This window comes from Sorex araneus, chromosome 1 (genome assembly GCF_027595985.1).
Source record: "Sorex araneus isolate mSorAra2 chromosome 1, mSorAra2.pri, whole genome shotgun sequence".
Lineage (NCBI taxonomy): Eukaryota > Metazoa > Chordata > Mammalia > Eulipotyphla > Soricidae > Sorex > Sorex araneus.
The window spans coordinates 66,646,782-66,668,867 of record NC_073302.1 but is presented as its reverse complement, the minus strand read 5'-3'; the positions used below and the strand labels follow the sequence as shown (position 1 = coordinate 66,668,867).

Here is a 22,086-nt window from a genome sequence, read left to right as displayed (position 1 = left end):
GCAATAGAGGTATTGAGTGGCCATCGTGTTCAATCTGTAGTCTACTTTCAGCATGCATCTCCCATCCCAAGTGGGTCCTCCAACCACACTTTACTTGGTATTCCCTTCTCTATCTGAGTTGCCATTTCCCCCAGCATGTGAGGCCGGCTTCTAAGCCATGGAGCAAACCTCCTGTTACTTACTTCTACTATTCTTGGCTGTTAGTCTCCCATTCTGTTATTTTATATTCCACAGATGAGTGAAATCTTTCTATGTCTGTCTCTCTCTTTATGACTCATTTCACTTAGCATACCTTCCATGTTGATCCACTTATATGCAAAGCTCATGACTTCATCTTTTCTAACAGCTGCATAGTATTCCATTGTGTAGATGTACCAAAGTTCTTTTTCTTTTTTCTTTCTGGGTCACACCTGGCGATGCACAGGGCTCACTCCTGGCTCTGCACTTAGGAATTAACCCTGGTGGTGCTCAGGGGACTGTATGGGATGCTGGGAATCGAACCCAGGTCGGCCGCGTGCAAGGCAAATGCCCTACCTGCTGTACTATCGCTCCAGCCCCTGTATCAAAGTTTTTTAACTGGTCATCTGTTCTCGGGCACTCGGGTTTTTTCCAGATTCTGGATATTGTAAACAATGCTGCGATGAACATACAAGTGCAGATGTCATTTTGACTATACTTTTTTGCCTCTCTGGGATATTTTCCCAGAAGCATTGCTGGGTCGAATTAAAAAATTAATTTCTAATTTTTTGAGAAGCGTCCATGTTGTTTTCCAAAAGGGCTGAACCATTCGGTATTCCCACCAACAGTGTAGGAGGGTCTCTTTCTCGCCACATCCATGCCAACATTGGTTGATTTTGTCCTTTTGGATGTGTGCCAGTCTCTGTGGTGTGAGGTGGTATCTCATAGTTGTTTTGATCTGCATCTCCCTGATGATTAGTGGAGAGCATTTTTTCGTGTGCCTTTTGGCCATTCGTATCTCTTCCTTGGGAAAGTTTCTGTTCATTTCTTCTCCCCATTTTCTCATGGGATTGGATGTTTTCTTCTTGTAGAGTTCAACCAGTGCCTTATATACCCTTGATATCAACCCTTTATCCAATGGGTATTGGTTGAATATCCTTTCCCATTCTGTAGATTATCTTTGTATTCTGGTCACTGTATCTTTTGAGGTGCAGAAGCTTTTTAGGTTTAATATAGTCCCATTTGTTTATCTGTTTCCACTTGGTTGATCAGTTGTGTTCATCTTTGAGGATACCTTTAGCTTCAGTATCGTGGAGGGTTTTGCCGACCTTGTCTTCAGTGTACCTTATGGATTGTGGTCTGATGTTGAGATCTTTAATCCATTTTGATCTGACTTTTTTGCATGGTATTAGATCAAGGTCTAAGGCCATTCTTTTGCATGTGGTTGTCTAGTTATCCCAGCACCATTTGTTTAGGCTTTCATAACTTTTGTCCAGTTATCCCAGCACCATTTGTTTAGGCTAACCTCTTTAGACTTTCCTTGCTCCACTTCACATTTCTTGCTCCCTTATCAAAGATTAGATGATCGTACATGTTGGGCTGTGTGTAGGGATATTCCATCCTGTTCCATTGGTCTGCGGCTCTGCCTTTGTTTCAGTACTATGCTGTTTTAATACTGCTTTGTAGTAGAGTTTAAGGTTAGGTAGGGTGATGCCTCCCATCGTCTTTTTCCCAAGAATTGCTTTAGCTGCTCGTGGGTGTTTGTGGTTCCATATGAATTTCAGGATTGCTTGATCCATTTCTTTGAAGAATTTCATGGGTATTCTTATAGGGATCGCATTGAATCTGTATAATGCTTTGGGGAGTATTGCCATTTTGACAATGTTGATTCTCCCTATCCATGAGCAGGGGATATGTTTCCATTTCCTCATATCCTCTTTTATTTTGTGGAATAGTGTTTTATAATTTTCTTTGTAGAGGTCCTTTACTTCCTTAGTTAAGCTGATTCTGAAGTACTTTATTTTCTGGGGCACGATTGTGAACAGCATTGCTTTTTTCATGTTGATTTCCTCTGTCTCATTATTTGTTTATAGGAAGGCCATGGACTTTTTGGTATTGGTTTTATAGCCTGCTGCTTTACTGTACAAGTCTATTGTTTCTAAGAGTTTCTTGGTAGAGGCTTTGGGATTCTCTAGATATAGTATCATATTATCTGCGAATAGTGAGAGTTTGATTCAGAGACATTTCTTGATGAAATTTAAGCATCCATTCAAAATTTACTGTGTGAACTCAAAATCAGTGATGGAATCTTACCAGTTTTGTGAAAATTTGATCAGTTTTGAAAGTCTTTTGGTCTTAACTGATAAAAGTCTATTTTTCTGGTTTCTATTTTATTGATTTCTTCATTTAAAAATTATTCCTTCTGATTATCTGGGTTTGCTTTGCATTTGTTAGATTAGAAGCTTAGACTGTCACTAATTTGTGGCTTTAAAATATATGTAAACATTTAAAAATGTTTTTTCTGAACTTAGGCTGTATCCCTTAACTTTACTCTGTCTTTCGGGGGGTGAGGGGTTAGGTCACATTCAGCAGTTCTCAGATGCAGTGATCCTCGCTTGGTGATTGGGTCACTTCTTTTTGTTTTGGGGTCACAGCCTGTAGTGCTCAGGGGTATTCCTGCCTCTGCACTCAGGAATCACTCTTGGTGGTGCTTAGGGTGATTATATGGGAATCCAGGGATTGAACCTGGGTTGGCCACGTGCAGTTCAAGCACTTGACTCACTCTGGCTCTGCTTAGGTCACTTCTCACAGTGCCCTGGAGACCATGCAGTGCTGGAGATAGATCCTTGGCTTCCTGCATGCAAAGCATGCTCTCAGCTTTGGTGAGCTGTCCCTCCAGCAATTTTCTTTTTCTATTTTAGATCAATTCTAGGTTTAAGGTTACATTCAGAGGAAGGTACATCGATGTCTCACTGCCCCACCTTCCATGCAACGCTTCCTCCATTCTTGTTCATCAGAACATCAGAAGTTTTAAACAAAGAGTGACCCATCATATATTGACACATCATAACTACCAAAGTCCATAGTTTTTCTGATTTCATTCTTAGTGTTGTACCTTCAATGGGGTTGAACAAATGTATAGTGACATATACTCATGTCATAATATTCAAATTTTCCCTGCCCTAGAATTGTTCTGTGCTATGCCTGTTCATCTTTCTAGATGTGAATCACCCCCCTCCCAGCTTTTGAAATGTTTCTCTTTTGTCGAAGGCCATATAGCCCTGAACTTACCAGATCTACTCTGAAATGTTTCCATTTTGTTTTAAATGATTTAATTTTGGCAGGTTTTAAAGAATTTTTTTTAATGGATTGTGGTTTCTGATAGAGAATTTCTTGTGCTCTTGTCAAGAATATGTAGTCTGTTATTTATGGAATGTTATTCAAATCTTAAATTGACATGGTTCAGGTTTTCTTCTAGATGCTTACATTAAGTCTAGTTTTGTCAGTTGATCTGAGTGAAGATGAAAAGCTCCAAATCTGGGGCTGGAGTGATAGCACAGCGGGTAGGGCGTTTGCCTTACACGTGGCCGAGCCAGGTTCGAATCCCAGCATCCCATATGGTCCCCTGTGCATTGCCGGGTGTGACGCAAAAAAAGAAAAGAAAGAAAGGAAGAACGAAAGAAGGAAGGAAAGAAAGGAAAGAAAGAAAGAAAGAAAGAAAGAAAGAAAGAAAGAAAGAAAGAAAGAAAGAAAGAAAGAAAGAAAGAAAGAAAAGCTCCAAATCTATTGTTGAATTAGTGGTTTTCTTTTTCAGTTGTCATCCCTTGTACCAGTTTTATTTCGTATCTGAAAGTAGCAGAAAGATAGATTTTGTTTACTAAGCCATCCAGCCACTTGAACCTCAGATTGCCACTCAGACCTTCTCAATGCAGGTACACAGGCACCTAAGGACATTCATGACCTTTAAGTCTAGATCACCCCAAAAGACTATGAATTTGGGGCACAGCTGCCTTCCTGCACTCAGAAGCCTGAATACCCAGTCACCCTACAGGTCTGTTCAAACTTGGTACAGAACTGCCACTCAGTAGTTTGTGACTGCACCCACCTGGTCACTATCCAGACCTACTCAGACATGGTACACAAATGCATCCTGGCATCAGTGACTTTGAACATTTGGTGGCAACCAAAGCCCACGTAAACTTTGGCCTTTCCAAACATTAGTGACATCACGTCAGACACCACCTAGACTCTGACTTTGGCAATACAGAATCCCACGGTAGCTACTTGGGTAAACCAAGTGCTATAGCCCCTGTTGGGCACTAAAGTATGTGAGCCCCAGTCCTTGACCAGACGTGATGGATTTTGATATCAGAGACAGTGCTAGCCACAGCAGACGACTGTGAACCAGGGTCACAATGCAGATCTACCAATCTCAGTGCTGAGGGCCACGGGCTTCTCATGACTGCAAATTCCCAGCGGTTATCCAGCTCCAAACTCTTAAGCCACAGTTACATTCTGAACTCTGCGATCTTAAACCCTCAAATGCTACATAAGCCGGTTCAAACACAGACCCTACTACACCCTGCACCCTTACATACTGCCGGATATAATAAAAAAAAAAAAAAGAGAGAGAAATCCAAGAATACTGATGGATGAAGACAAAAACTTGGAACAACCTCAAAATCATCAGAACTTTTCTAGCTCCCTGATAAAGATTTCAAAACAATACACTTAATGATGCTTACAGAAATGGTTTTGTGGACAGTGGAGGATCAGAGAGAGAGTTTAGTGGGTAGAGTACTTGCCTTGCACACGACTGACCCAGGTTTGATCCTCAGCACCCCTGTGGTACCCCAATCAAGCTAGGAGTGATCCCTGAGCAAGAGCCAGGAATAAACCCTGAGCCCAGCAAAGTGTAGCTCCCAAACCAAACCAATCCATAAAAAGACATTGGGATAGAACTTCAGAAAAAAACAGGGAAAGTATGACAAAATGCAAACAAAAACATGGAGCTGAAGAATATAATGGTTATGGTTCAAAGGACTGCAGCATATGTTTTGCACAGAGCATGCCCTCCAGAACTAAAAGGGAACAAAGTCAACAAGTGGAGACCCTAGCTAACTGGCTATGCTTTGGGAGGCGTAGCTATGCTTCATGGCAGTCCACTGTAGGCTTGGAGGAGCTGGTTTATTTGGCAAAGTGAAGGAGAGTTAACCACTCTTTTGAGTAGTTCAACTTTATAATAGATCTTAAAGCCACAGGTTTAAGTCCTCTCACCAAGGTCGTTGGTTTGATTTTTGGGTCCTGGCACCACACCTGGTGTTGCTTGGTGTGACACCTAGCTCTATGCTGGAGTTTACTCCTATTAGTGCTTGAGGGCCCTGTGATGCCAGGGGATCAACCCTACAGCTTCCTAAATGTGAAGCATGCCCTCAGCCCCATGAGCCCAAGTTATTCTGAAAGGTGTTGCCCAAGAGGTTTTTTATTGAGGATTTTACTTCTATACGATTGATGTTGATCTATGATTTTATTTTCTAGTAGTGTGTTAGTATAGCTTTGGTACCAGGAGGATGGAGGCTTCATGAAATGAGTTTGGAAGTGTTTCCACTTCAACATTTTGGAAGAGTTTAAGAAAGGTATTTGTTCTTTAAATTTTAGGTAGAATTTACCAATGAAGAAATATAGTTATGGGCTTTTTTTTCTTTACTCAGAGGTTTTTAATTATTGATTCAATTTCCACTAGAAATACAGGTCTGTTCTGATCATCTTTTACTTCATGATTCAGTCTTGACAATGTTCCTTATCAGATTGAAAAAGTTTCCCTCCATATCAAGTTTGCTGAGAGTTTTTATCATGAGTAGGTGATAGATTTTATCCAATCCTTTTATTCTGTAACAATTCTTAAAAAAAAAAAAAAAGCCCACCATCACTTTATTGATGGTGGGCTTTTTTTTCCCCCTTTTAGCCTGCTGATGAACTGCATTACATGAATTTGAATATTGGGCTAGACTTGTATATGTGAAACAAATCTCAGTAGGTATAGTGTATAAATTCAGTTTGCTAATATTTTGTTAAGAAGTTTTACATTTGTATTGATAAAAGGTACCAGTCTCTACATGTCTTTGTCTGATTTTAGTATTATAGTGGTGTTGGTCTCATAGAGTTAGGAAATATGCTCTCTGCTTCTATAATCTGAAAGGTGTTGGCCTCAGAGTTAGGAAATATGTTCGCTGCTTCTATCATCTGAAAGAGATTATAGAGAATTGGTGTACCTTTTTAAAGTCATTGTAAGCTCATGAAAGGTTTTCCTTCTGTTTCTGAAAATTATTAATGAATTCATTGTGTTTATTGGTACAGTAATTTTCAGGATTGTTGGTGGAGAAGTCTTTGTGCTATTGAAAGGTGGTGATTTAATATTCACTGTATCACTGTCATCCCGTTGTTCATCTATTTACTCAAGTGGGCGCCAGTAATGTCCCCATTCATCCCAGCCCTGAGATTTTAGCAGCTTCTCCTTACTCATTTTCCCCAAAAATTGGAGGCTCTTATTAGGGCCGAGAGATGAGACCTCAATACAAATACTGTATTTGGCATATTGAATACGCCTTGGGGAGCTTGCCAGACTCTTCCATGTGGGTGGGATATTCTCGGTAGCTTGCTGGGCTCTCCGAGAGGCTAATATATATATTTCCCTTTATGATGTTGTTTCTCGCGGCTGATTTAATATTAGGCTATATGTTTTCAGAATAGTTAATGCTAAGTTACCATAAACATGGTATATGTGTATATTTATGAAATGCTAATAAAATGCAACAATTTTCTTCTAGCCTAGTGTCCTAATTGTAACCTACAAGGAACCTGCAAAGTCATCTTCTCAGTTTGGATCCTACAAACAAGCTGAATGGAGGCCAGATAGTACCATGATAGCTGTGTCAGTAAGTAGATTTTTAACTTTTTTAATGTTATAAATTATATTACATTTTTTATTTTTCTTAGATGAATTCCTTTATCATTTATCTTTTGTGATAGGAAATGTTCCATTTTTTCTTTCCATATGTGTTTTGTCATTTTCATCTCAGATTACAATCATCTAACTTGAATTAGCAGTATATATGGGGTCATTTATTGAACAATTCCAATATAAATATTGTTATAGCCACCTTGCATGGATCATCTCATTTAATTTTTAGGTCAACACTTTGTGCAGAAAAACTTAGTAACTAAGGAAGCTCTAAGAAGTGTTATCTAATGTTGAACATAATCATTTATATTGGGTAGATGGGATTTAAACTTGATTATTCAGATTCCCCATCAAGTACATTAACTTATCTCTTTCTGTTTTTTTCCTAGTTTTTAACATATAATATTGACTAGTTTAATCATATGAAGATCCCCAACATAGTCAGAAATACTGAGTAGTTACTTCTTTAGGCTTGAAGAACTGTTCCCAGTATAATGCTCAGATCCTCCCTCAGGATGCATGTAACACTGAGGATTGAAATCAGGTCTTGATGCACCTATTCTTTGATTTCCTCAGTCCATGGAAGGGCATATTCAGAAATGAAGCATGTTTCAGAATAGCATTAATAATAGAAAATTTGTAGTGGATATGTCTTAGTATCTTGGGGCTCTGCTGACCCTAGAGAGAATGCCCATTTTAGAGCAAGTTAATTCTTAAGTGATTTTAAAGGCCTCACCTGCTAGAATCTTTGTTATATGCTATCCTTAGCTTGTTCCCAAGCCAGTTCCCATTTACTTCCTTCTTGAAGCTTTTAACTCCAGGCCATTCTACCCCTCAGGTAACTACCCCAGTGTCATGTACTAGATAACTACAGTCCCTTCACCTCAGTGAAGGAAGAACCAGTCTGTTGGCTCTATTTTTAGAGCAGAAGTGGTTCTCGTTAATAACCATATATGCTATACTAAATATTAGAGCAGAAGTATTATTTCTGTCCTCAGGTTGGGGAGTAAAATGTATACATCAGAGAAGATAATGATAATGCTGGGTTAGAGAGACAGTACAGCAGATCGGGCACTCACACAAAACCAATCTGGATTTGATCCCTGACACCATATGGTCTGGATTTACCACTGTTTGCTTATCCATTCACCTGCTGAAGGATATCTTTGTTGCTTTTAAGTTTTAGCAATTATGAATAAAGCTTCTATGAATAGCCTGTGGGGGGTTTTGTATAGACATAAGTTTAATTCCATTGAGTCAACCTTCAGAAAATCTATTAACTATCATTGATTAAGCAATGGCCAAACTGTCATCCAAAGTAGTTTTACCAGTTTGCACTGCACCAGTATAGGATTGAGAGTTCCTGTTGCTTCACAACTTCCTCAGCATTCTGTGTTCTGAGAATTTTGGATTCTGGTCATTCTTAGACGTGTGTATAGTTGTATTTCGTTGTTTTCAATCTGCATTTTCCTGTTGAAATGTGATGTGGATCAGTTTTTCCTGTGCTTGTCTGCCATCCCTATTTCTTTTATGAGATAGAAAGACCTTTTGACCAGTTCTTAATAGGATTATTTTTAAAATTAAGAGATTATTATTTTGGATAAATCTTTTTTAAATTAATTTATTGTGTTTTTAATTGAATCACCGTGAGATAGAGCATTACAAAATTGTTCATGATTGCGTTTCAGTCATACAGTGTTCCAACACCCATCTCTCCACCAGTGTAATTTCCCAGCATCAGCATCCCTAGTTGTCCTCCCACCCCTTTAAGCCACCCCTTCCCCTAACCTGCCTCTGCAGCGGGCACCTGTCTTCTCTCACTCTCTTTCTTGGATAATAGCCTTTTTTCCATGATCCATGACATGCAAGACTTGTTTCCATGATTTTGACAGATCCTTTTAGAGCAGACTATAATCTTAAAGTAATCCAGATTTTCCATTCTTTCTTTTTGGGGGCTTCCCTTTGCCATTGTACCAGAAATCTAAGATATCTTAGATTTTTTTGTCTTTATCATCTTTATAGTTTTGAAAAGTATATTCTTAAAAAATTTTAATTTGGAGGACTAGGGATATGGCTTAGGTGAAACCCTGAGCTCTGTCCGGGCACTGCATGACCTCTACTCTCGGCACCACCTGGTGGTCATCCTACACCTGCCAACCCCTAGCATTACTGGCAGTGGCCTCCACAAGAATACAAATACAAAATAAAATAAAAAATGTCCACTTCTGTAAAAATTAATTAAATTAAAATTAAAATAGAATAAAAAATTTTCCACGAGTTATTCAAGGAATAATAACATACTTGGCACCCTGCTTTTATTTTTATTTTGTATTTTTTTTTTTTTACTTTTTTGAATCACCGTGAGATAGAGCATTACAAAGCTGTTCATAATTGGTTTCAGTCATACATTGTTCCAATAGCCTTTCCCACCACCAGTGTAATTTCCCAGCATTTTCCCCTCTCACCCACCCCCACGCATCCCCCACCCTCACCTGCCTCTATGGCAAGCATCTCTTCTCTCTTTTTCTCTCTCTCATTTTAGGTATTATGGTTTGCAATATAGATGCTGAAAGGTTATTTTGTATATCCCTTTACCTACTTTCAACACTCAGTTCTTGTCCAGTGTGAGCATTTCCAATTAATGTTGTCATAATGTACTATCCTCTATCTTAACTACCCTCCCCCCTTACCCTTGTGGTAATTTCCAGCCTTGACCAGTCCTCCTGGTCCATTTCCCCTGGTCTTGGATATTAAGTCTTACACTTTTTTTACCTACAAATTAATGCAGTCATTCTATATTTGTCCCTCTCCTTCTGACTCAGTTTAGCTTAGCATGATATTCTCCAAGTCCATCTATTTCATCCATCAAATTTCATGACCTCATTTTTCCTAACAGCTGTGTAGTATTCTGTTGTGTAAATGTACCGTAGTTTCTTTATCCAGTCGTCTATTGGCACTGAGGTTGTTTCCGGATCTGGCTGTTGTGTATAGTGCTGCAATGAACATAGAAGTGTAGATGGTGTTTCTGCTGTGGACATCCTGATTTTAAATAATGAATCTATTCAATTTTAAAGTGATGGCACTGTAATGTCACTACTGATACCTCTTTGATTTGGTGGGGGTAGAAGTAGATTTTGGGCCACACCTCCCTGTGCTTAGGGCTTAATCCTGACTCTGTGCTTAGAGATCACTCCTGGAGGTGAGGTGCTCAGATTATCATATGTAGTTCTGGGGATTGTATCCAGGTCACGTGCATATAAAGCAAGCATCCTGCTACATCTCTCTACTATCTCTCTGGCCCCATGATGGAAGCTCATTTGACAAATCTGCATTTCATTAGTAGAAGATCCAAAACAATGTTTTTCTTTATAGAAGGCTACTATACAGTGTTATAATCTAGGTTTTGGGGGAGATATCATGAATAGTGAAAGAGTTCTGTAACTTGATTTTTAATATATGTATGGGATTCTAACTTACACTTGCATGGATTTTCAAATTAATAGATATAGGAGTTTTTAATTGTTTTCACACAGATTTAATATTTTATTTTTATTTATTTATTTTTTTATTTTTGGGTCACACCTGGCGATGCACAGAGGTTACTCCTGGCTCTGCACTCAGGAATTACTCCTGGCGGTGCTCAGGGGACCATATGGGATGATGGGAATCGAACCCGGATCGGCCACGTGCAAGGCAAACGCCCTACCCGCTGTGCTATCGCTCCAGCCCCTGATTTAGTATTTTAATCTGAGCAATTTCCCTTAGTATGATGTCCTTCTTTATTCTAACAAAGTAGTAAAAAATTTACTGTTCTTTGTAATATTCATAATCTGTCTACTTATTTAATGCGTTCTTTTTTATTTTTTTTTTATTTGAGCCACACTCAGAGGTATTTTGGGGCTACTCCCTGCCCCGTATTTGGGGAACAGTGTGGTGCTGGGATTGAGGCCAGGTTCTCTGCATGCAATGTGTTTGTTATAGTTCTTTGAGCCATCTCCCTGTTCCCTATGTATTCTTAAAATTCCCCCACTATCCTACATTTATTCCTGCATTGGATTAATGAAACATGATCTTGACTCTTTTTAAAAAATTTCACTTTGGGTTTTTTTTTTTTTTTTGGAGGAGTGGGAAGGGGCACATCCACCAGTGCTCAAGGCTTACTCCTGGCTTTGTGCTCAGGGATCACTCCTGAAAGACCACATGTGGTACTGGGGCATCGCAAGCAGATGCCCGACCTGCTTTACTGTTGTTCCAGCCCTTAATTCCACTTTTAAGTATTTTATTTGCGAAGTTAAACATAGTAAAAGAACTACTTTTACCTGATTTGAAAGCAGGAGTTATACCTGGGGAAAAGCAAAGCTCCCTTGAAAATCCAAAGAGGTAGACCCAGTGGAAGAGTAGTGGGGAATTTCAAAATTTTCAAGGATTTTTACATTGCTTGCTTCCTGTCAGTGACTGTTTGCAATAAAAGTAAGTATTACACTTAGAATTGGGGAGCTAGGTAAACTAGTAGAGCATATGCTTTGCATGTGTGAATGTGCTGCATTGCACCTGAAGCACAACCAGCTGTGGCCCTGACTTTGGTGGCCTGATCTTGCTCTTTTAACTTTCTTGCATTGCTAAGGACATTTAGTATCTTTTCATATGTTTATCAGTCATTTATAGCACTGTAGCACTGTCCTTCCTGTTGTTCATCCATTTGCTCCAGCGGGCACCAGTAACTTCACCATTGTGAGACTTGTTACTGTTTCTTGCATATCAAATACGCCATGGGGAGCTTGCCAGGCTCTGCTGTGTGGGCAGGATACTCTCGGTAGCTTGCTGGGCTCTCCAAGAGGGATGGAGGAATCGAACCCGGGTAGGCCGCGTGCAAGGCAAACCCCCTACCCACTGTGTGCTATTGCTTCAGTCCATCAGTCATTTATAGTAAGTTTTATAACGATTTTCAAATCCAGATTACTGTGTTTTGTCCAGTTTCCAAAACTAGAGTATTAATTCCATGCCTTTTTATCCTGTTGAGTAAAGCTCCAAGTGCCAACAGTATTTTTTGCACGTTAGGCATTTACATATTAAATAACACATAGACGTCATTTAAAACATTATTATATTACTATTTTTGCATGGTGATTTATAATACTGTTAATGTTTTAGGAATGCAGTGTTGTTTTACCACACTGACCCTGACCCTTATTCCCTACTTGGCAAACTCAGGTCTACAGGCTACTAAACATTGACTATTGTTTAGTCCCTTACTATGTTTATATTCCACATATGAGATTGTTTAGTATTTGTTTTCCTTTGATTCACTTTGCTCAGCAGAATATCCTCCAGTTCCACCCAAGTTGTAGTAAACTGCAGGATTTCATCGTATTTTAAGCTGAGAAGTATTCTTTGTCTTCTTTGTCACATGTACCACCGCTTCTTTATCCATTCATCTGTTCTTGGGTGCCTGGTTTGTTTCCAGATCGTGGTTGTTATTAAAAAAAAAAAATACTGATGACTTCTCAGTGTCTGGGTTGCAAGCTATAATGCCCAAAAGTAGAGAGAGAGTATGGGGAATATTGTCTGCCTTAGAGGCAGCGGGAGGGTGGGAAAGAGGAGGTATACCCGGGATATTGGTGGTGGGGAATGTGCACTGGTGGAGGGATGGGTGTTTGATCATTGTGAGATTGTAACCCAAACATGAAAGCTTGTAACTATCTCATGGTGATTCAATAAAATTTAAAAAATTAAAAAAATAATAATACTGCAATAAATATCAGTACAAATATCCTTTCAATTTAATATTTCTCTGCTCTTGGGATAGAAGCCAAGAAATGGGATGGCTGGGTCATTTGGAAGCTCTATTCTTAACTTTTTAAGAAGTTTCTACACTGTTTGCCAGAGAGGTTGAACCAGACAACATTCCCACTGATAGTGAAGAGTATCTTTTACACCCCATCCCTGTCAACACTGGTATAGAACACCCAGCGTACATTTCTATTTTTATTATTGTTAAAAATTATCCTGTATTTTGTTTGAGGGCCAGTTAGTGGTTCACAGAGCTTGTTCTTGACTCTGCACTCAGGGATCACTCCTGGTAGGGCTCAGGGGACCATATGGGTTGCTGGGGATCGAACCTTTTAAATAGTTCGTAATCTGTATAGAGGTCATAATGTCTGTGAAATTTTTATTATAATTTGATTTGAGTCCAGTTTTCTTTTGATTTAATATTCTCCATGTTAAATGACTTAAAATTCACATGAGAAGTTTGAATAGATGTCTTACCTAGAAAATCTTAGGGTTTTTAAAATCATAATATATTGCACTAGATATTTTAAATACTTCATAGTAGAGTTTAGAGTTTCTATTTCCACCTGACCTTGCTAGAGAGAAAGCCAGTTCTGGAAAGGTATTTGAAACCTTGAACAATTTTTCCAATTGCTTTTTTTTTTTTTTTTAACTTTACTTTGGGTGAAACCCCACCTGCCTCAGAAATGGTAAGAATGTAGTATTGGAATAAAGTAATATGGGTAAATATTTGCTCCCTCATTTCATTATGTCTAAAAATGTTTGGTTAGGTATAGCTAAATATATTATTTTCACATAAATGTGAATAACTGTTTGAGTTTTATTCCAGATACATGCCATATAAGGGCACTTTAAAATTTTTTTTAATACTATGTATAATTTAAACCATTTTGTTAGAAAAATTAGTAACTGATGTTCATATTTTTGGAAGTATAAGTTTACCCTTTCCTTAGTATATTGATATGTTTCATATCTTGGTATTGATCTTATAATCAGTTTGAGTAAATTGTTTTCTTATGTGTGGCTCCACCAGGGATCAGACTCAGGGTTTCAGACATGCAGTGCATGTAATCTTATCACAGAACCTCATCCTTGGCCCCGTTTGATTTTTAAGATATGTGTATATGTTAGTCTGAAGCTATACCATATAAATTTTATTGAAGAGTCAAGGATTTCTTCATATGACTGCTTTTTGGTTACAGTCTTGCTTTAAAAACTCAGATAATTCTTTGCCATGTTATTGTAGTTTAAAAAGTTCTGTATTTTTCCAAATTAATATATTAATGCAGTTAACTTAGATATTAATATCTGTATTATACATGCATATTTCAGTTGCATATCTGAAATGTTTTCAAATTTAGAAACACTTGTGGATTATATTAAACAGAATGGTTTATATTAAAGTATTTTTATGTGTACAATTAAACGATAGCTCTTCAGAAGAGAATTCATAAGTGTTTTCAAAGTAATAATGTAATTAAAATTCAGAATTGCAGTCATACCCTTAGCCATTAATCTATGGTCAATAAAATTTTTATCTTCCAGACAGTAAATGGCTACATCTTGTTTTTTCACATTACATCTGCAAGAGGGGACAAGTATCTTTATGAACCAGTGTATCCCAAGTAAGTTTGTTGTCTTTTATTGTGTAATATTTAGCTTGCCTATTTTATAATAACAGTGCATTACAATTTTAAATTGGTTGAAGTGATTAATAATAAATTTAATCCAGCATTTTCTAAATTGCTTTTCTGCTATTACCAGATTTTTGAACTATGATTACTTAAAGAATTCTGTAATTAAGTTTTGGACCTTTAGGTTTGTTATTAATATGTTCTAGATCTATTGTTCTTTATTCCTTACTGGGGAGGAGTAAAATCATAAGGTGAAATGTCATGTAAGCTATAGTCACTTTTTCTGTGTATTTTGAATATGCCCAGAAAATATATATACCCTGGAGTAGTAGTTACCTCTAGTTTAGAATTTGAGATAATACAAAATTCTTATCTGTAAACGATGTTGTTTTGTGTATTTTGTGTGCTTTATTTTTTTTCTTGTTTTTTTTTCACCCTTCTTAAATAAAAGAATATTTATTGAAAGAACTAATGGTGGAGGGTGTGGTGCTGGAGATTTTATGTATGAAACCATATCAGGAACAGTTTTGTGAACAACATTGTTTACACTCTGGACAAGAACTGAGTGTTAAAAATAGGTAAAGGATATACATGATACCTTGCAGTATCTGTATTACAAACCATAATGCAGAAAAAGATGGGGGGCAAGAGGGAGGAAGGGAGAGGGAGAGAGAGACAGAGACAGATGGAGGGATAGAGGAGGGAGAGGAGAAAGGAGAGAGAGGGAGAGGGAGAGCCTGCCACAAAGACATGGGGGCAGGGGGAAACTGGGTACATTGGTGGTGGGAAAATGTACAATGGTGAAGGCATGGGTTTGGGAACATTATATTACTGAAACCCAATCATGAACATCATGTGTATCTCACTGTGATTCAATTAAAAATAAATCATAAAAAGAAGATTCAAGCAGAATCAAACTAATGTTTTCCTTAAAGATTTTGTTCCCCAGGGGGATAAAGCAATAATGAAATTAAAAGTATAGGGATAGGAGATAATGTCACACATCTTATTGTTTATATTTTAAAATATAATTTACTATGTAGATTTTTCTGCATTAAGCAACTTTAAATTGCCCTCCCCCAAAAACCACATTGCTTATAGTAAACTTTAAAAAATTAATTGTATAATTGAAAGAACTTTTGAAATAAAAATATAATTTTTATGATTAGAAAGATAGTCTAGATATTAAGACATTTTTGTCTTGCATGTTGCTGTTTCTAGCTCAGTCCTTAACATGTCATAGGTCCCCTGAGTACCACCTGAGCACAGGGCCAGGTGTGGATCAAAAACAAAACCAAAACCAAAAAAATGCATTTAACTTTTAAATATGAAGTTGTTTTTAAAAATGCATCAATCTATTAGGTCAGGGCTGTGGCTCGTGTTGATAGAACCTTAGTGCCAGGAATGAAACCTAAGACTTTGGATTGAAGCCACTGAAGGAGGGAAAAATGATTAAAGCTAGATAATAATACACATTAGAGAGGCAGAAAGATAGTATAGGGGTTAAGGCACTTGCCTTGTATGTGAACAGTGTTTTGGTTCTGTCCACCACACTGCATATGTTTGGTTTCCTGATCACTGCCAAGAGTGGACTCTGAGCACAGAGCCAAGAATAACCACCTCTAAGCCCTGCTGGGCATACCCACTCTTCCCCTCAATAAAGGAGAATGTAAATGATTTCTATCACATTTCTCGATGGTAGAAGACAGTATTCATTGTATACGGAATTTTAGATTTAAATTTTGTTACATGAAACAAACATGTTACATGTTAAAATTTCAAAAATTGGTAAAAAAGACCAACTTTAGAAGGGTAAATAAAAAGTGGGGGGAAATGTTTGTGCTAAATAAGATCAAGGTTTATTTTTATATAAATATTATACTTTTTGCATGAAGCTGTCATGAAACACAAAGATTTCAAAAGACAAAAGTAATTTATTTTTCAAAGAAACACTATAGCTGACTTACACAAGGAAAGTTTATGCTAACTAGTAACAAAACAAACAATAAAAAGCATAAAATAGTTTAAACCTTCCAAATTTAATTTATAAAGACTTAAAATTTTCAGTGCTTAGAAGAAAATACTGAAATGTGTTTTGTAGACAACCTGATAGTAGATAAATACAAAGTGATATGAGAGCATTGGTTTGCAATAAACTGGTTAAAACATTCTTCAAATAATGTGCAACCATTGAATGTAGTTTTATAAAAAATTAATCATTAGATCTCTTGTAAAACTTGAGATCTTGATTATATTAAAAGCCAAGTTAAGAAACAAGTCACCCAATTGTTTATGTATATGTTGATTTTCTGAAAAGAAAAACTAATAAAATATAATTCATATTAATTTCCGCTGAATGATAGCATTGTAGTGACTTTTCATCTTTTTTTCAAATCTTGAATTTTCTGGTAATTTTATGTCGTGCCTTATATTCAGGGTCATTAATTTGATTTGGGGGGCTTCCTTCATTTTGTGTTGCGTCTTACTATATTCTTTAGCTCTCTTATTTGTTTGAGTGCATGTTATATTCAATATTGCTAAAATGCATTTGAAGAATATTAAAAGAAACTCGTGGTTTTGAAAAATAGCATATGAAAGTTATTTAAAATTGTGTTAATATTCTTGAGTACATAATTTGGGAAAGGATATTTTAAGCTATGTAAAATCTAGATCATATTCTTTTTATCATAAATTTTTCAGTAACTAGATCTTCATCCCCTCCTCTACCTCCCGTCCCCGTCTTTATTTGGTCAGCTCAGTAACCCTGCTTGGGCCTACAATTCTCACACTTGCTAGGTATAGCTGAGGCACAGCTGGCCTTGCAGTGCTGACCTTGCTGCTTGCCCTAGAGTAAACTTGGATTCTGACCACAGATGACATCTAATCCCAATAACTCATCACGTCTATGTTTAGTACTACAGTAACAACTATTAACAGCAGTAATTTTCCTGGGTTACTCCCACTCCCCTTCCCCAATACAATTGCCACAAATTGCGGTAATAGTAATTTTATGGATGCTGAAGCCATTTGTTTTTGTGATATACTTAATTGGTATATTAGTTGTATTTTGAAAATCTGCAAGGTACAGATTCCTTTGATTGTGAACTAATTTGGTTATATTTGGTTGATTTGGTTATATTCTAATTAAATTATTGATGCAAATACCCTTTAGTTAGATTTATTGTACTATTTACAAATGATGTGGACTTTGTGATAGGAAGTTTATTTACTTAGAAATTTTAAATTCCATCTTGTGGGTAACATATATAAAGCTTTTTATTTACTTTTTATTTCAATTGATAGATTTTTGAAAACTTTTAAAAATTTTTTAAATTTTATAAGTAGTTCACAATGTTTGATCACATTTAATATTCAAACACCAGTCCCACCAACTATATTCGGGATGTTTCCATCCCAAACCCGAATCCCTGTCCCAAAACACAACCGAAATAATATATTCCGTATCGTCTGTAAGACGCCATTGGGCTACACTAGCACGCGACGGGACGAATGGAGATGTTACTGGAGCCTGCTTGAGCAAATTGATGAGTAATGGGATGTCAAGTGATCAAGTGATTGTAAGAATTGCTGAACAAAAATGTGTTCATATAGGAAACAGTGTGAAGATTGTTCTATTTTGGCAGGAGCCATTAAGACATTCTAAAGGATATCACTAACATGTTAAAGTTTGGATGATGTGAGCTTTGGTATATATATCTGAAAATATGTATCTATGCATATTTCCCTCTATGACTTGTTGCCTACTATCTGAACCCCATCACATGTGGTGTGGTAATTATAGGGAATGGGTAGGGAGTGTTTTATGATATGTTGCACAGCCAGGCCCAGGAGTATGTTTACTCATATGTGAGGAGCGGCCTTGAGCGTGTGGCAGTTGGATTGTGGAGGTTTTTGGCTGCTGGAACTGGGACCCTAGGGGCGGGGGGAGGGCTCTCACCCGCCCCCCTCTAGGGCGCATCATGTGAAACAGCCTGGTGTGGAGTCTGGGGGCATCGTTTATGGAGACCTCATGTTATGCTCCCTTTCGGGAGAAGCAGCAATGTGATCTGGACGGTGGCCGATGGCAAGATTATCTGGCGCAGGCAGGAGGTGGCTTATGGATGTTACCCCTGGATCTCTGGAGACTGGAGAAAGCGGGCAGAGGATCTCCACTCCTGGTCCCATTGAGCTCAGAGTCCAGGGTCACAAAGTTCTGCATTACCTACCTGGGTTCTGTAGGACTTCATTCATACGTGAGGCTTGGCCCAAAGTGTGGGCAGCGGCCTTAAGTGTGGTGGAGGTTGGGTTGTGGAGGTTTTTGGCTGCCAGAGCTGGGTCCCTTGGGGTGGGGAGGGCTCTCACTCACCCCATCTGGGGTGCCCCGTGTAGACAGCCTGGTGCAGGGTCAGAACATTCTGTGGCGCTCTTTCGGCAGTTTTAGTTTATATAGTCCCTGGGTTTTAGTGTTGATAAGATTACATGGCACCGGGGGCAGTTTTTGGGTGTGATTGCGAAGCTACTGGAAAACTGGGGACCTGGGGGGAAGAGGCCCAGTCCTGATCCAAGTGGGTCTGGAGTTCTCAGTCACGGGTTCCTGCCCACCTCTGTACTACAGGCCCTAACTGCATCTTTTGATCTCTTTTGAGATCTATATCTCTGAATTAAGGCAAATAAATGAGCTTATATAGCTGAGCCAGAGGTGGTTTGTGGGTGGTTGTTTTAAAATACAGCTTGTGAGTGTTTGGGTTTTTATACTTATTTGTGTACCCAGCATTTCCTAAAAGTTTAATTTCAATGTCTGATTTATATACCTATTGTATATACACAGAATTGTATAACCATTTTTTTGAGCAAAAAGGGGTCATGAGTAGACAAATTTAAGAAGCCCTGGACTAGAGAACTAAGCAAAAGAATATTATTGATTTTTAAAATATAGGCATTTTTCCACCATATTGGTGAATTGGGGTTTCAATAAGTAGCCTCAATAGAATGTGTCTTGTTTTAGGGCATCATGAGATAAAAGCTTAAGCTTTGACATCAAGCTACACCTGAAATTGGATGTTTTGCAGCTTTTCCACCATGACTTCAACTTTATTTAATATCCCCAAGCCTATTTTCTCACCTATAAAGTAATAATTATGTCATAGGACTAAATGAGATCGTACTAAATGTTTAAATGCATGTCTTTTGGTAAAATTACCAAATGATTATCATTAATAGTATCATTAATATTATTTTCTTTATTAAATTTTAATTCATTTTAATAGTTATATAGTTACTTTAAATACTATATAGTTTATTTTATGTAATCATATATTGTATGTTATAAATCTTTAAATATTTGACTTGGCAGTGTATTTCTTCATTAGAGTTTAATTTCTAGTAACTGCTACATTAAATTAAAAAATTTATGGAAAGTTTCACAGAGCAGCCTTGAGACAGCCTATTGTATTTTTGTGCACCACACTACTTTTTAATTGGCGTAATTTGTCTAGTGATTTTTTTTCTTATTTTTCAAACCCTATTTGAAAAATAAGATTTAAATAGTTTCTATGGGTATTAGGAGGAGAATTATATGAGTCCAGATTTTTAAGAGTTGGAAAATAGTGGCTCATAGAAGGGTTTTTGTAGTTTTAACAATGTTTAGTATATAATCATGGTCAGCTGTGTTATTGTAAACAGTTATGCAATTCAGAACACTTCTAGTCACTTATCCAAAATGGTTTTTATCCTGTAGTAGCCCTCTGAGATCCTTGCAGTTATTATACAAACCAGAGCACAGAGAGGCTAGTTACTCATGTATAAGCGCAGACTAATAAATGGTACAACATGGGTTCAAACATAAATGTTGTAGTTTCAGAGTTTGTGATGTTAATTATCATACTATACTTTCTCAACTTTTGTTAGACAAACTACTTGCTATTTATTTGAAGTATAGGGATTATAAAAAAGGAACATTACCTGGAGTGGTTTATAATAGTCCTGAATCATAGAAGCAACATAACTCTGCTCAGTTAAAACACTGTTGTGTCTTGTTTCTCTTCTGTAAATCTTAGGAGTTCATCATGAGTTTTCTAGAATGTCTGAACTTCCCTGTATTGTGTGACAGCATATTAGCCTCAGAGTGCATATCATTTTCCATCATGTTCCATCTGGAAATAGTTCCATCTGAGATGCCCCCATTACCTTTTGTAGTCTCTATATACTGATGTTGGCAGAATCCTTTAGGTTGATGTTAGGAGTCAGCTTTCAATGATAATAGTTTGATTAAATGAAATATTCCTTTATACTAGTTGCACAGATAAGTGTACAGTTGGTTTACTGAAGGTCACCTTGCCTTTTTTCTTGCCATTCTTGAAACTTGTGCAATTATTGAATGAAATTTTGCAAGAAATGAAGAAAAACACTATGTTTAGATTCAGGAGGTGTTAATATTTATGTATGAATTTAGTGATCTTTGAAATTGCAAATTACATTTAACTTCAAAATAATTTCAACAGACATCATCATAACATATACTTTATGAAGAGTTATTTTTCCCCTTATGCTAGGTTTCTACCTCCTTTTGAAGTTAATTTTGTTTTTGGTCAGAGACCGCCTTACATAAGGGCAAATTTCTAAAAGAAATTTCTGGCGTGTACTGAAATAAATTACTGTGAGTTATCAGATATTGAGTATTGAAGATGTAAGTATTACTCACTGGAAAAAAAGAAACAGTCATTGTAAAACAACGACCGAAACTCAAACTTCTGGGTCAGAGATGTGTTTCAGACACTTCGTTTGTGTAATGTCCTGGATTCTGTCTACTACCCACTCTGACAGCATCATTAAGGGTGGTTCTGATTGCCCCTGCAACAGTAGCAGCAATAACATATCCTAAGTCTCCATTTTTTTCTTCCCTCCCATGAAATCCACCATATTTTATTATCAGATGTTTTACCTGCTGAATGTTAATTAATGCTAGGTGGGAAGGAAGGAAAAAAATTGAGGGAATCTATTTTTAATTTGATATAACTTGCCCTTTTAAAAATTCTATAAGGAAAGAAATAATATCAAATAATTTACTAAACAAATGTACTGAACAAATAAACAAATAATTTACTAAATAATATCAAGTTTTAAGACTAATTGTGGTTTGAAATAGTTACAGATGTGAAAGTTTCCATCACCATTTGTTTATTGTTCTTTTACTACTAAGTTTTGGGTATTAAAACCTCCGGCAGGGGCTGGAGCAATAGCATAGCAGGTAGGGCATTTACCTTACACATGGCTGATCCGGGTTCGATTCCCAGCATTCAGTATGATCCCCCCAGCAATGCCAGGAGTAATTCCTGAGTGCAGAGTCAGGAGTAACCCCTGAGCATCGCCAAGTGTGACCCAAAAAGCCAAAAAAAAAAAAAAAACCCTCTGGAGATGGATATTTTAATTGCTCTTTCAAGATTCTATATAGTTTACCCAAATTTTTGTGTAGTCTTCTCAAAATCTCATGTGTGATTGGTTTCAATATGTATATATTCCATAATGAAATTGGATAACACTTAGATATTAAGCTTAATATATTTTATGTATCCATTAACTTATAGTTGCATGTGCACGTACTACTAAGACTGATAGTGATGTTATTATATAAATCTTAAGTATTGAAATTGTTATCAATATTGTGGAATTTCTGGTGTTTAGCTTGATACCTGTGTGTGTGTGTGTGTGTGTGTGTGTGTGTGTGTGTGTAATATGACACCTATC

At 37.2% G+C, this 22,086-nt stretch overlaps 1 protein-coding gene across 4 annotated transcripts in view; it reads left to right on the top strand.

Moving 5' to 3' along the window:
• Positions 1-22,086, top strand: part of RIC1 (RIC1 homolog, RAB6A GEF complex partner 1) — a 101,581-nt gene that overhangs the window by 9,700 nt on the left and 69,795 nt on the right. For all 4 annotated transcript variants that reach the window (XM_055124072.1, XM_055124075.1, XM_004600140.2 and 1 more), the window contains exons 2-3: positions 6,786-6,893; positions 14,255-14,334. In XM_055124072.1, coding sequence (XP_054980047.1) covers positions 6,786-6,893; positions 14,255-14,334 — 188 coding nt within the window. The remainder of the gene's footprint in view (positions 1-6,785; positions 6,894-14,254; positions 14,335-22,086) is intronic.